A 15075-nucleotide genomic window follows, 5' to 3' on the forward strand; every position below is an offset into this window, starting at 1 on the left:
TCACAGCACAGCCATGTACATGCACTTCACAGCCCTGTATATAAATACTGTACGGTTGTGTTATAGCCATATCTATTTTCATGCACTTGTACATACTAGCTGCATATATTCATGTTTGCTAATATTAGTTTAGCTTTGTGTTCTTCTGTGTATGTTTCCTTCGCTGTACTTGTTCTTGTCACTGTGTAAATGCACTTAATGCTGCTTGAAACAAATGTCATATTACCTGTATGTGTCACAGTTGCCAGATGGGTTTGTTTCATTTTGTCCAGGAGAGACTAAATAACAATATTACTTTGTTGAAAGTAGGAAAATACTCTTCAAACTCTTACTTAAAGGTCCAGTGTGTAGGATTTAGACAGATATATTGGCAGAAATTGAATATTATATAATAAGTATGTTGTATTTAGTGTATAATCACCTTAAAACAAGAATTGTTGTGTTTTGGTTACCTCAGAATGAGCCGTTTATATCTACATGGGGAGCAGGTCCTCATCCACAGAGTCTGCCATGTTGCACCACCATGTTTCTACAGTAGCCCAGGACGGACAAACAAAGCACTGGTTCTAGATAAGGCCATTTACGTTTTCATGTTGGTCACAGTATAGCAGCCCCTCTGCAACAAGAGTGTTGGAAAACTAAAGATTTTTTAATGTGGAACAGCTTTATTCAGTGTTTTTACTGGTTTAAATCACCAGTTCTGTTTGTTTCAGAGAGGAGGAGACCTCTGCAGATATTTCAACTCATGGTTAAAAACCCCTGAACAATGAACACTGAAAAAAATCTAACTGGGAGAAGTTTCAGCTGGTTGCAATCCACAATCCTCACCACTAGATGCCACTAAATCCCCCTAAATCTCACACACTGTTCCTTTAAGTAAAAGCACAAAAGTCTTAGCATCCAAATTTATACTTAAAGTGCAAAAAAGTAAAAGTACTTATTGTGCAGAATAACCAGTGTCAGAATCATATATATTACTGGATTATTAGTGATGCATTCATGTGTAAATTGCTTTAAATAATAATAATAATAATAGCTGGTAAAAGTGGAGCTAATTTTAATGTCAACTGAATTGCTTAATCTATAGTAATCCATCATAATTTATCATTTTATTCATATTTTAAATTGTTAATCTGCAAAGTAACTGATGACTACAGCAGCCAAAGAAATGCAGTGGAGTGAAAAGTATTAAGTAGCATAAAGGAGCATAAAATGGAAATACTCAAGTAAAGCAAACAGCAGCAGAAGCGAAAAGCAACTGCGCATTCATATTAGTACGCATGCGCAGTTGCTTTTCAGCAGCAGAAGCGAAAAGCAACTGCGCATGCGTACTAATATGAAACTATTACTGAAAGGGCCAACGGTTGATGTTAAGCACAATTATTTTATTCCAGCAACCCAAACAAGACTTATTTTAGCTTGACGAACTGTTGCTAACTGGATGCGTCGTTTTTTTTAATTTAAAGACAGACATGGCCGCTTCTTGATATCTACAGCGGTTGAAGCGGAACCGGAAGTTGCTGGCAGTGAGTCCTCTCTGCTGGTTTGTGATGACACACATCAGCAGCACCAGCTTCTTCCAGAAGTTTCCTCGCACGGTTTTTATCGCGGCGGCTACACGCGGACACTCCTGCACGAAGACGGCATTTTTATGTTGAGTTTAGTGACTTTGATGTCCGTGTCTCGGTGAAGAGTGGAAAGTTATATCCGAACTGTGTCAAGTGAGGGAAGCTAACCTTGACCGTTAGCTAGCCAGCTATCGTCAGCAGCAGTGACAGCTGAGGCAGCGGCGGCGGTGGTGGAGCCCGTTAACCTGGCCCACATACAGGACATGCTGGATGTGTTGTTGACACTTATCAGAAACTGAAGCGTCTGCACTGACGATGTTTGTTTGAAGTGGAAGAAGAAGAAGTAGTGACCGGTTATTGTCATGGGTAAAGATTACTACAAAGTGCTGGGAATCGCCAAAGGTGCCTCCGAAGATGAGATAAAAAAGGCGTACAGAAAACAGGCCCTGCGTTATCATCCCGACAAGAACAAGTCCCCCGGAGCTGAAGATAAATTCAAGGAGATCGCTGAAGCCTATGATGTCCTCAGTGATGCCAAGAAAAAGGACATTTATGATCGCTTTGGAGAAGAAGGTAACTGAACTCCCCTCAACTTGCATGTGGTTTTATAGCAGCCATTATGTGCTTGATCCCATTTATAACCTTATCATCTCTTTAGCAAACCATGCATGTGCACTTTAGATGTAGCTGATGCATCCTTTTAATAGGTCATTGCTGTTTCTGGCATCTTTCTACATCAGTAACCATACAATGAAGAGGTGTGTGTGTGTGTGTGTGTGTGTGTGTGTGTGTGTGTGTGCACAATGTGTGTAACGTTAGCTGGGGAACCTGCTGGAAACAACGAGTTCTTGCCTGTCCTGCCAGATTGTCACTGGAATGATAATTCTGGTTTAACCAGCTCAAAATGCTCTTATATGTGCCTTTAGGCTGCAGTGTTACTGTCTGTACACTTATTGGGGGCAGGGGCAGAGATAGAGATCTAATTTATAGGCATTAAAAGTAAAAAAAAAACAGCACCATTTACACATGACATTATCATCTCATCTTTTGCATCATGATCCCACTGGTCTTGCAACTCATCAATATTGGTGTATGCAATGAATTTTGGTGGGGATGAATGATTTATTGGTAAAAATTTAACACGAGTAAGCACATTATTAACATTTGTCGAGATTCAATTTGAAACAGGTGATATTTTGGTGTTTTTACTCAAGCGATCACAGACTGATCGTCAAAAGTACAATCTATTGAATTCATGTCAAGTATATAACTGAACTTTTCACTTTCCTCCACTGTCAAATCATAATTTTAATGTTTACTAGTAAAAGTGAAATGGTGTATTTGCAGAAGCTTTAGTAATTATGATAATTCACTTTCCTCCAAGATGTTGATCAGTAATTTGTTTATTAGAGCAGATCAATATTTAAGAGTTTAAAAAGCCATCCAGTATTATTTTTTTATGGGAACAATACATGAACGTCAGGCACTCACGTGTGGAGCAGGAACAGATGCATTTAAATTAAGTTAAAAAGTCTTTAGTTCAAAACATGGCTGCTTACAATAAAACACGGACTGGTTTCAACCCGAATGTCTTCGGCAGGGTGCAGGGTTTTTTCCTGGGTATCATATGATTAAGATGGTGCTTCTCGTTCTTTAAAGTGTGATTATTTTTTTATAATCATTACACTAACTTTTTCCTCTTTAGGGTTAAAGGGTCCAGCAGGCGGTGGAGGTGGAGGACACAGCGGCCAGAGCTACAACTACACCTTCCATGGAGACCCTCATGCAATGTTTGCCGAGTTCTTCGGCGGCCGCAGCCCTTTTGATCACTTCTTCAACCAAAACGGGGAGGATGACATGGACATCAATGATCCCTTCGCGCCATTTGGCATGGGAAGAATGGGTGGCATGGGCGGGTTTCACAGGTCCTTCAAATCCCACCATGGAGGCCCGCACAGAGCGCACGAGAAGAAGAAGGACCCGCCCGTGATGCACGAGCTGAAGGTGAGCCTCGAGGAGGTCTTCTCCGGCTGCACTAAAAAGATGAAGATCTCCCGCAAGAGACTGAACCCGGACGGGTGCACCATGCGCAACGAAGACAAGATTTTAACAGTCGACATCAAGCGGGGCTGGAAGGAGGGGACGAAAATCACCTTTCCCAAGGAGGGAGATGAAACTCCCAGCAACATTCCTGCAGACGTGGTGTTTGTTGTTAAAGATAAACCGCACCCGGTGTTCAGAAGAGAGGGCTCAGATATAATCTATCCTGCAAAAATATCACTGAGAGAAGTAAGTGAACACTGATGTCAGAAAACATCAGGAAATTTGCTCCAATAATATGTTGACTAAAATGCTGATTATCATCCATTCTCTTCCCGTCTCTCTCCAGGCACTGTGTGGATGCACAGTCAACGCCCCGACACTAGACGGCCGGACCATCACTGTAACCTCGAGAGACATTGTCAAACCCGGAATGAAAAAGCGAATCGCTGGAGAAGGGCTCCCTCTATCCAAGTGCCCCGAGAAGAGGGGCGACATGATCCTGGACTTCTCAGTAAAGTTCCCTGACAAACTTGGCCAAAGCACAAGAGATGCACTCAAGCAGATCCTGCCACCATGACTTGAAACGACACAAGTGGTCCCTGAAAATCTAACACATTAACATTTCCAGCCACACACTCTCCTGCGCATTTCAGCCTGGACGTATGAGGCTCAGGGCAGATTTGGTTCCAGCTGAGTTCTAAATTTTACCCTCTGAATACCAAATCCATATTCTTACCCAGCATCTAGTCAGTTTAACGGAAGGAGACAGAACAGCTGACTAAATGTTCCGTGTGCGCGTTTAGCTAAGGTTGATAAACAGTGTTACGTTACAGTCTGCTTCAAGGAGGAAAAGCAAGAAGTGGAAAGTATATAGTGTGTATACTGTAGATAATATAAGGTGTCAGGTAATAGGTTTTGGTTTGGTTGCAAAAATGAGAACCAGAGTGTTTTTAAGTTCACTTAAAACATAATTTAGTAGCTGAGGATTTGTTTTCGCAGCAGCAGCAGCAGCAGTGTTTGGGAGCACTCTAAGGCAGCACACAGCCAGCTCATTAACAATACCTCAGGTGCAGTGACGCATGCTTTCATGTAGCTTTACCTACATTACTCAACAGGACGTGACTTTTGTTTGAGGCTTAAATACAGTGTGGATCCCGAGAGGTGAAAACACTTGCTATCAGCACCACTACAGACTTCATGAAGGAGATCAGTATCGGCCAGATGTAACAGATCTGCGTTAAACACACCGTCTGTGTCTATGTCAGTGTTTCAGTTGTCTCCACTCACAGTCACAGCAGGCTGCCAACTGTTAGAGCCGTACCCTCAGAAGAAGAATATAATTAAAATATGCACAAGCCTTAAAATAGTAATGATGTGCGGATGTCTCTGGTTATAATTAAGAAGAGATATTAAGTTACAGTTACGTAACTATGACTTCCAGATTTTAAATTTAGGAAAGAGAGAGAGCACCGATTGGTACTTTATGTCCTCGCATATCTGGGTTTAGGTTTCAAATTGCGATCAGGAGAGAAAATGTTTACTTTTACAACACCTTGTTTATCAGACACGACGCAGTTTATCATGTAAAATATCTGTGGGAAGACTTTTTGTGCCAAATAATTGTCCATATGTAGTTATAATATATATGTGTGTGTGTGTGTGTGTGTGTGTGTGTGTGTGTGTGTGTGTGTCTACAGGTATGTTGAGAGCATGTGTGTATCCTGTCATGTGTGAACAAACTACCAAAAGCTATTTACTGCATTCGTACCATTTGAGGATGTTTAACGTACAGTATGTCTATTTTAGTTCCTTATTACTTTTATTTTTAAGGCTCTTAAAGCCGGTGAGTGTATTTCTTTTATTACCCAACATGCATCAGTCTGGTCCCGGCTAAATATTGCAGATTGAGATGTTAACATAAGTTTAAACCCCCGACTCGAAGGCCTGCAGAATATATTGTTTTATTGTTTTGTCTTACAGCTCGTACCTGAGAGCACTCGCTCCAAGATGCACAGCATCTGGAAATATGTGTCATATTCAGCCCTGTGCACCTTGGACTGAAGTTAGTAGATAAGTTAGTTCATTTTCACATTTTATTTTGTCATTATTTTGGTGTTTACTGCTCCTGCCGGAGTTTTAAGTTAAAACATGTAGTTAAACATGAATGTAGAGATGTTTAATCTCTGTAATGTGTTAACTTTTTTGTTTTAAAAAAGGATTCTTGTTTATTTTTGTTAAACATTTTCCTTTTTAAGGGAAAAAGTGTAAGCATTATTTTGTTTTACCTCCTGTTTATGTTTTGAAATTCCTCAGGTTGGGATTCAAGATGTTTTGACTTTTTGACTAGGGTTAGTTTTAGGGTTAACCTTTGTCGTCTGGACAACGTGATGGACGTTTTTAATATTTTCTTACCATGCTGTGATGATTTGCATTTACACATGAAAGAGACTGGCAAATATCTAATCAATTATGGCCTGTTTGTTTTTAGTTATTGAGGACATTTTAGCAATTAAAGCATTGCAAGCAAATCTCATGGTTGTCTTTAATATCTCAATAAGGTTCAAGAAAAGTTATTTTCTTCATATATCGCTATGCAGCATTTTCATTTTTTCTACAAAATTTAAGTTGCAATAAGAGGGGAGATTAAAAGTGGTCTCACTCAATATGCAACATGTTTTAAATGACTTGTCTTCTTGCACAGTTTTCAGCTATTTCCTGTAGTTTAAGCTCCGCTTCTTCTATTATTTTTATTTTTTAATACAAATTAATCTGTTAACATTATTCTGTGCAAAAGTCAGTTGCCATTTCCAAAAATTCAAAAACGAACTGAAATGGGACCTCAAGCTCACACATTGAATGCATACAGATTCATTCAGTCGTGTACACACTGCTCTGTGGTGGTGACTTCTTGTAACTACATCTGTTTATTGATTATTTTATTTTGAAAGGTTTTAACCAGTGATATAGTCCGGTTGTTACCCCTGAGATTAGAGAAACTCTGGGTATTTGGTTCCAGAAAGAGAGGTGACTTAATCTCTGGGTCAGTTTCTGTGGTAACTGACTCTGAACTGTTCAACAAACTGAACTCTGTCTCCTCCCTCTGACAACCAGACACGCTGATTCCTCTCCTCATTGATTCAGTCCGTATTGAAGCACATTAATTAGCTAAGGTTAACCATACTGTATGTCAGATTCAAAACCTGGTTGGATATGAGTTTATTACTCATGACTATCTAAACATTACACAGCATGAAGTCGCCCTCAGCTCTGACTAACCTCCGCATGACCGTCTTTTTTTAAACACTGCAGACAACTGTGAGTTTGTTGGCGCAGTTCCACTAAAATTTTTATTGCACATAAGGTGTGATCGCATTTGAAATTGTAAAAACAGGTACAGGCATCAATGAATAATTATACCAATCACTCAAGATGTGATTGTTCACACTAATGGAACATAATTCCTATGATGTTCAAGATTGTATTAATAGCCTATTTCTGAGTGAGCAGGATAGTGGTGCAGCTGCAGACTGTGAGTTTGCCTGACTGTGTTTTCACCGCATTTCAGTGAAAATGTTTAAAATGACTACATTTGTAGAAGTAGGCTTGTTGAAGCAAAGCCACTGACTGACTGCTCTACCATAACTGTACTCAAAAGCAAATTACCAACCACATCTGGACCATATCGTGAGGCCATAGTGTCTCTATCTTTGATCTATTTTTTAAATCTTTAACTATATTTTTCAGTTTGTGGCCTCTGAATTTTGTTTCCATCAGATTAAAGCTGAACAAATATAAAATATAAAAGGTAATGTAGCCTATGGCCTAAATGATGAATTAATGGACAACACTGAATAAAACTGGATTGTGTTAATTTTTTTCGCTTTAACTGAGGCTCTTTTTCTTTTAAGATAAATGTGCACATATAGGCCTAAACATACATGACAAATTTATCATAATTAGGAGCTTGCAATCCCAGTTATTAATACCTCTATGTGCACTGGATTAAAATGGAGACTGCCTTTTATTTACCTGTTGCCATCGTAAATCGTAGCATCAGAGGTCCATTGATGATGGCTTTTTTCATTCAGCATGTATGAGCTTGAGTTTTCCGTCTCAGGGTCCATCACCTCAGAGCTCTGGGTTGGATTAAGAGTTTGTTAAACCTGCTCTGTGGACCAGAAGTATGGTGATGCTGTTGTGTCTAACTTGCCACTGATACTATTGCAATTACTCACTGAAGAATTACGAACACCTGCAGGTTCTGAGACGGTGGGCCTCCAGGCAAAGACGTGCAGAAGGCCCCACCACCTCTCCCACATAAGAGCAAGACGGACAGACCTTTCAAGTGTTAAGTCTCTGTGATTTTGTGTACGTTTGTGGTTGTTTTGCTCTATTTTTGTAGTCATCGTGAGTCTCTGTGTGTCTTTGAAACTGTTTTGCATCTCTTTGTAGTCATTTTGTGTTTTCTTTCTGTTCTATTTGTAGTGATTTTCTATTTATTTGTGGCCATTTTGAGCCTCTTCCCTGTCGGTGCATGGCCTTTCAAGTGAAGGCCATGGGGCCCCTGACACTTTGGGCACCTGGGTCTGTGCTCAGTAGGCCTGTTCAGTAATCCATCCATGGTTGCAAAGGTTACAAACCTTCCAACCATACAAGTGTTATAACACAACTAGTCTATCATATTTCAAATATAACAGTAATTTATTTCATTATATAACACTGAAAATGATCATTTCAATATTCCATGTCAAAAAACAAAGTCAAACATAAAAGAAAGGAACATAAAACAAAAACTATTGCATACAATAACAAACTATGTCCACAATCAAGTCGGAAACAATAGCATCGTTTGACTTCCGGTTACAACATTTCAGAATAAAACTTCTATAGTACATAGCAGTGTAGTTATGCACCGACACTACCAGAGGGCAGTGTATAGTCACAATTATCAACGCTCTTATAGCAAACATCAACTCTATCAAGCAGACGTAGTGTCATACTGACATGTTAAGCTTCTAATAAAATGATAATATTAGTGACTTTGATACAACAGCTAAGCTAATTTAAACCCCTTCCTTTACTTTTAAAAAATTCCGTAAAACAGAACACTCATGACTTGTATTTCCGCCCTCTTCATTGAAGTGCAGATGAATTCCAAAATTGTACATCATCCAGTGAAAGACTGCTTCAGCTCAAGTTCAGAGCTGTTTCTTGTACTTTTTTCAGAAGCGTCACCAGGCTTAATTACACCTTTACAACAATCGCTTCACTGGTAATTGGAGGTTTACGAGGGGACCTGAAGGCGTCATTGTTCCATCCCTGCTGGGCTGGCAGAGAGCTAAATCTACAGCAGCATACCGACACACAGATCCGGTATTTACTTTACTGTCTGCCCGGGCAGAATCAATCTGTCAGGAGCTAACACAATACACTGGACCTTCTTTGCAAGCGTCACGTTATTTTCTGACAACTCACAGCAGCACCGATAGTGGGCTAAGCTAACAGGAAGAGCTAACGACAGTTGGCTGAAACTCCTGCTCCGGTAAGAATGACTGGCCTGCCATGTTTACTCCCTTCTGTTCACATTTAGCGACCATTGTTAAGCTAGCTAACTAGCCTCAGCTGCTCAGGCCACTTTACAGACAGTCACGCTGACAATTTGGGGATTAACAGTCAGTGATTTAAGTGACTTCCGCTTATAGGAGCTAACTACATGCTAAGCTGCTAGCTACCTGAGAGTTGTCAGTGTTTGTGTTGCTAGAAATGAGAGCTATGTGGAAAATGTGCCTCACAGTTAGCAGCTAACATTAGCTTTATGTGATGTCCAGACTGTCCAAGCTGAGGTGAAACGTCACAAGTGAGAAATGTTGGGATTTCTTATTGAAATATGCTTTGAAAGTACATTGTGTTTGGAGATGACAGCATGTTTACATAGATATAATAACAGAAATGCCACAGCTTTGATAAAGAGTTTCTGTTTCTGTTTCACAGCTGAACACTACCCACTGCAGGCTGCTGGACGTGACAGATCCAGCTATGTGAGCTGCTCTGATGTGTGGACTCATAAATCTATTCAGCGCCTGGTTGAGACAGCTTCAAGCTGGTCTGGAGGACCACACTAATACTGTGAAGTAAAACCTCCAACAGCCCTGCAGCTGATTTGGCTGAACAGGTGTATGTTGGCCTGGATCGTAGCATAACTCCCCAGAGCAGCCTCCTCCCCTCCCCTCCCTCTGCTCCCCCCGTAGCACTACTATGCCTCTGGGTTTGGGAAGAAGAAAGAAGGCGTCTCCATTAGTGGAGAATGAGGAAGCGGAGCCCATCCGCGCAGGTCTCAATGTGCCAGGTATGGATGGTCTAGATGGGGGTGTCGTCGGGCTGGGAGAAGGCGCCACCTCTGAAGGTCTCCCTCCTCCACCCAGCAGCATGCGGCCTCGTCTCATCTTCCACACTCAGCTCGCTCATGGCAGCCCCACAGGCCGCATCGAGGGTTTCAGTAATGTGCGGGAGCTTTATGCCAAGATTGGTGAGGCCTTTGGGATACCGCCGTCTGAGGTGAGTCACTCTGCTGATTGAGATGGCTTTGAGGATAACTAGGTTTGGTTCAGGAAGCATAATGGTAAATCTTACTTGGTTGTTGTGTCTCTTCGCAGGTTATGTTTTGCACACTGAACACTCACAAGGTGGACATGGAAAAACTGTTGGGAGGTCAGATAGGGCTGGAGGACTTTATTTTTGCCCACATCAAAGGACAGCGAAAGGAAATCGAGGTTTACAAAGGAGAGGATGCACTCGGGTTGACGATCACTGATAATGGAGCTGGCTACGCTTTCATCAAGGTGAGAAATGTTAAAATAGCCTAGAAAATGGATTTCCTTTTGACTCAAGGATCCCCAGGGGAAGGCAAGACCCTGGACTATATCAGGGTATAATTTCTGCACAGAAAAAATGTCAAGAAATTGCACCTGGCATGGAGAGTGACAAGTTGGATAGTGTATAGTTTATTTGAGTTTTGCCATTTTCAGAGAATCCGCGAGGGGAGCATCATCCACCAGATCCAGGTCATCAACGTGGGTGATATGATCGAGTCGATCAATGGCCAGCGCCTGATCGGGTGTCGACACTATGAGGTGGCTAAGATGCTGAAGGAGCTGCCCAAGGGAAAGGAGTTCACGATCAAGCTGACGGAGCCTCTCAAGGCCTTTGGTAGGTGTGGGAGGAGGAAACTGTGGCCTCACCTGAGAGACAGGCTTTTTGTTTGGTCAGCACCACAATCTCAGATGTGGTGTGACAGCACAACATGCTGCTGTCCTTCGAAAATCAGCTCACACTGACTTATTAGTGTAGTCCAATTATCACTCATAGCAATAAATTGTTTCGTGCCGTATTTAGGTCTAGATCTCACAGTTTTTTTTGTCACTATACTTCATGTTCTTTTCATCTTATTTTGGTTCTCAGTGCTGCTGCCAGATTTATAGTTGATAATCGAAATATTAATGCATAAAATTAATAGACTTAAAGATCCAGTGTGTAAGATTTAGGCAGATATTTTGGCAGGAATGAAATATAATATAATAAGTATGATTTCTTTAGTGTATAATCACATGAAAATAAGAATTGTCATGTTTTCATTACCTTGGAATGAGCTGTTTATATTTATGTAGGAAGCAGGTCCTTGTCTACAGAGTCCGCCATGTTGCACCGCCATGTTTCTACAGTAGCCCCAAACGAACAAACCAAACAGTGCCTCTAGGTAGGGCCATTCACGTTTCGCATTGGCCACCATAGTTAGCAGCCCCTCTGCGACAAGCAGCGCTGGGTAAACGGTGATTTTTTTTAACACGAGACTGCTTTATTCAGTGGTTTTACCGGTTTAAATCATCGGGTCCATTTGTTTTGGAGAGGGGGAGACCTCTGTGGATAATTCAGCTCATGGTAAAAATCTCCTGAACGCTGAACACTGAAGGAATTCTAACCAGGAGAAGTTTCAGCTGGTTGCAATCTTCAATTCTCTCCACTAGATGTCACTAAATCTTACACACTGTTCCTTTAATGAGCTAAGTGCCCTTGCTGCACATATAACACACAGTACACAAGTCATTTAGGGGCCCTTTGGGTCTATTTTAAAAGGATTAACAGGTCCAAACAAACTGTACCGAATCACAACTGCACGAATAATTAGAAATGTGTAGTAGGGGGCAAAATGAGATTGAGTTTGTCTGTAAAGGTGATATTGTGTGGTGATGTTCAGCCCTGTAAAAGCTGAGGTGTTCAGAGCTCTCTGTTAAATTGTTGTGTGTAGATATGATCAGCCAGCGGTCTGGAGGGTCCAGGTCATCATCAGGGGTTCAGCTTGGGACTGGCAGAGGCACTCTGCGCCTGCGCTCTAAAGGTCCTGCTACTGTGGAGGAGCTGGTGAGTATTGTTACACGTTTCTGTGTTGTTTAGAAAACATAATTCTGCATTGCCTGAGTGTGTGGGTTGTATTTTTACTTCTTGCTGCTCCAGCCCTCTGCATTTGAGGAAAAGGCCATTGAGAAGGTGGACGACCTGCTTGAGAGCTACATGGGCATCAGAGACAGCGAGCTGGGTGAGTGTATATCTGTTGGCTCCACAGGTGTCAGAATAAGTTAGTGTCACACGCTGTTCCACTTAATGTTCTCTGCCCTCTCTCCGTCTCCTCAGCGGCTACCATGGTGGAGCTGGGAAAGGACAAAAAGAACCCTGATGAGTTCGCAGAGGCTTTAGACGAAACCCTCGGGGACTTTGCCTTCCCAGACGAATTTGTTTTCGACGTCTGGGGTGCCATCGGTGATGCGAAAGTTGGCCGAGTGTAACCACAGAAACTAACGGAGCAGAACAGCCTGTGCGTGACACCCACAACATTCAGCACTACTAGGAAACACAACACTACCGTCATGAGTTTGTTTTTATTCCAGTGTATACTCCTACTATTTTTAATTTAGAGTGTACCGTTTTGGGAGACTCTGCCAAGACAAAGAGGATAATGGCAGTTAATGGGAGAAGGAGGCGACTGCGATGACTACACAAGTGCTTTTATTTGTCTTCCGGCTTTTTTCCAGAAACTACAAGCACGCTGATGAGCATTCCCTTTGACCACATCACATGAACCTGCATGTCATTGTTGTAGTTGCTGGCAGTGGAACGAGTACAGCACAAGTCTCTAATAGGGGAGAAATGAAAGACAACCGCTAACACAGAGTAGATCTTTCATACTTAGCAAAAAATGTGATTATTTTCCACGTTGCACTGTGTTGCACTGCGCTGTATAGCAACAACAGATGGGAGCAGAGATTGCACTGTACCTCACTCAGTGAGCAGTTATTGCACAGTTCAAGGCCTCCCTGAGTTACAGTGTTGTCCTCAACCACTCGCTGTTACGGTTATGGATCAGTTTTACAAGCATGTGCTGTTATATTTTTATCTTCATAATGAATTCTGCTGGGTTTGTGTTATTTTTTTGGTAAAAGGAAAAAAAACTGTAGTTCCAAAAGGGTCACTGTAACCTGTAGCTCGCTGACTAAAAGACCAGTGGTGTTTGTTCACCGTTAACACACTCCATGCTGTAATGACGTTAACTACAGCACATTCCACTTTCATACATTCGACAGTGTTACAGAAAATCAGTGTTAATTGACCTTTCATTGGAAAAGCAGATTGGTTCCCGGTCTGTGGGCTGTCTTGACTTATTTTTTTATAGCTAGTGTTTTTATATAAAGTGATGTGATGTCTATTTTAAAACAGAGTTTGTGTAATGGATTATGAAGTTGATCTTGTGTTGCAACTACTTTATTTTGAAGCATTACAGAAGGCAGTATTAAAGAAGAGAATAAGATGGAGAAGTCGTGTAAAAAACAAACAAACAAAGGAATCTGTTACGAACAAAATGCCTTCATTTCTTCTCATTTCATGCATTTTATTTTTTTTTTACTTTTTTTGTTAGAAGTAAGCATTCTGGTGCATGGTGCTGAAAAAGCAAGTATCCCATCATTGGAGCAGAATGATACCAAACTACTTCCATCATGTGTCGCAGTGACCTGTGTTGTTTATTGAAAGGAAAAAGAGGCAATGCTGCACCAACTACTCAGCGTAGGTAAACACATCTTAAAAAAAACAAACAGTTTTGGTGTTAATCTTTTCAGTATATCCAAATGTATGAAGCTATTTTGTAGTTTTGTTTCACTCTTCAGAGTCGATGAATCTCTAAGTGTAATGAAACTGATGCTAGAACACTGTAACACTGAGAAGAACACATTATTTTGATGGCTTTGTATTACACTGTTGTCAATGTCCAATTATAATGCAATAATAACATCGACATGGCAGTTCTCCTTCTGTTGGCTCTTTCCTAAAACACAACACAGAGCTCTAGTACATTCAGACATCACACTGGTTTGGTCTGTAAAAGACGTTTATGTAGATCAGATTATTAAACTCTGTGTAAAGGTCCACTTCCCTCTGGAGGGAGCTCGGAGTAGAGCCGCTGCCCCTTTGTGTTGAAAGGGGTCAGTTGAGGTGGTTTGGGCATCTGATAAGGATGCTTCCTGGGTGCCTCCCGTTGGAGGTGTTTTGGGCACGTCCCACTGGTAGGAGGCCCCAGGGCAGACCCAGAACACGCTGGAGGGATTACTTATCTCATCTGGCCTGGGAACGCCTCGGGGTCCCCCTGGAGGAGCTGGAAAGCATTGCTGGGGAGAGGGACGTCTGAGGCGCTTTGCTCGGCCTGCTGCCCCAACAAACCAGCCCGAATAATCAGATGAAGATGGATGGATGGATGGATGGATGGATGGATGGATGGAGAAATATCCAATGTGTATGATTTAGGGGATTTAGTGGCATCTAGTGGTGAGGATTGCAGATTGCAACCAGCTGAAACTTCTCCTGGTTATGATTCCTTCACTCTTCGTTGTCCAGTAGGTTTTTACTGGCGGCCAAATTATACAAAGTGGTCTCTTCCACTTCAAAACAAACGGACAAGCTGATTTGAACTGGTACAAATGCTGAATAAAGCAGTTCACATTAAAAATCAGTGTTTCTCCTTGTTTAGCACGGTGCACGGTGCAGACGGGCCACAAGCCCACCACCTGCAAATGGTGCTCACATTTTCTCTCTAATAACTTCAGATCTGGACATTTAGGAGGTGGGCAAAAAATGCAGATGGCTCTATCTAAAACCAGTGTCTGTTCTGGACTACTGTAGAGAAATGGCAGTGCAAAATGACGATCTCTGTGGATGAGGACCCACTCCCCATGCAGATATAACCAGCTCATTCTGTGGTAACGAAAACACAATTATTCTTATTTTCAGGTGATTATACACCAAAGAAAACTAAAAAAACTAATTATATTGTAATCCACTTCTGCCAATATATCCCCGTAAATCCTACACCTAAGTCCTCCTTTAAAAAGGAGAGACAGTGCTGCAATCTGCTGGAGTGTTTTCC

General features: G+C 41.6%; 2 protein-coding genes across 2 annotated transcripts; both read left to right on the plus strand.

The window, feature by feature from the left end:
- The first annotated feature begins 1535 nt into the window (after positions 1 to 1535).
- dnajb1a (DnaJ heat shock protein family (Hsp40) member B1a) lies at positions 1536 to 6139 on the plus strand. The gene is made up of 3 exons (XM_033645819.2): positions 1536 to 2141; positions 3274 to 3857; positions 3958 to 6139. Exons 1-3 carry the CDS (start codon positions 1931 to 1933, stop codon positions 4186 to 4188), a joined length of 1026 nt encoding a protein of 341 aa, XP_033501710.1. The 5' UTR covers positions 1536 to 1930; the 3' UTR covers positions 4189 to 6139.
- Positions 6140 to 8973: 2834 nt separating this feature from the next.
- On the plus strand, positions 8974 to 13957 carry gipc1 (GIPC PDZ domain containing family, member 1). Its single transcript, XM_033643692.2, has 7 exons — positions 8974 to 9153; positions 9603 to 10166; positions 10265 to 10450; positions 10637 to 10817; positions 11914 to 12026; positions 12120 to 12201; positions 12297 to 13957. Exons 2-7 carry the CDS (start codon positions 9867 to 9869, stop codon positions 12446 to 12448), a joined length of 1014 nt encoding a protein of 337 aa, XP_033499583.1. The 5' UTR covers positions 8974 to 9153; positions 9603 to 9866; the 3' UTR covers positions 12449 to 13957.
- Positions 13958 to 15075: the final 1118 nt, after the last annotated feature.

This window comes from Epinephelus lanceolatus, chromosome 18, assembly GCF_041903045.1.
Source record: "Epinephelus lanceolatus isolate andai-2023 chromosome 18, ASM4190304v1, whole genome shotgun sequence".
NCBI classification, from domain to species: Eukaryota; Metazoa; Chordata; class Actinopteri; order Perciformes; family Serranidae; genus Epinephelus; species Epinephelus lanceolatus.

Bases quoted from the DNA above. Each gene is read 5' to 3' on its own strand.
- dnajb1a (XM_033645819.2), top strand. From the start codon at position 1,931: ATGGGTAAAGATTACTACAAAGTGCTGGGAATCGCCAAAGGTGCCTCC. The intron at 2,142-3,273 runs GTAACTGAACTC...TTTCCTCTTTAG, and splicing joins TGATCGCTTTGGAGAAGAAG to GGTTAAAGGGTCCAGCAGGC. The intron at 3,858-3,957 runs GTAAGTGAACAC...GTCTCTCTCCAG, and splicing joins CAAAAATATCACTGAGAGAA to GCACTGTGTGGATGCACAGT.
- gipc1 (XM_033643692.2), top strand. From the start codon at position 9,867: ATGCCTCTGGGTTTGGGAAGAAGAAAGAAGGCGTCTCCATTAGTGGAG. The intron at 10,167-10,264 runs GTGAGTCACTCT...GTCTCTTCGCAG, and splicing joins TTGGGATACCGCCGTCTGAG to GTTATGTTTTGCACACTGAA. The intron at 12,202-12,296 runs GTGAGTGTATAT...CCGTCTCCTCAG, and splicing joins CATCAGAGACAGCGAGCTGG to CGGCTACCATGGTGGAGCTG.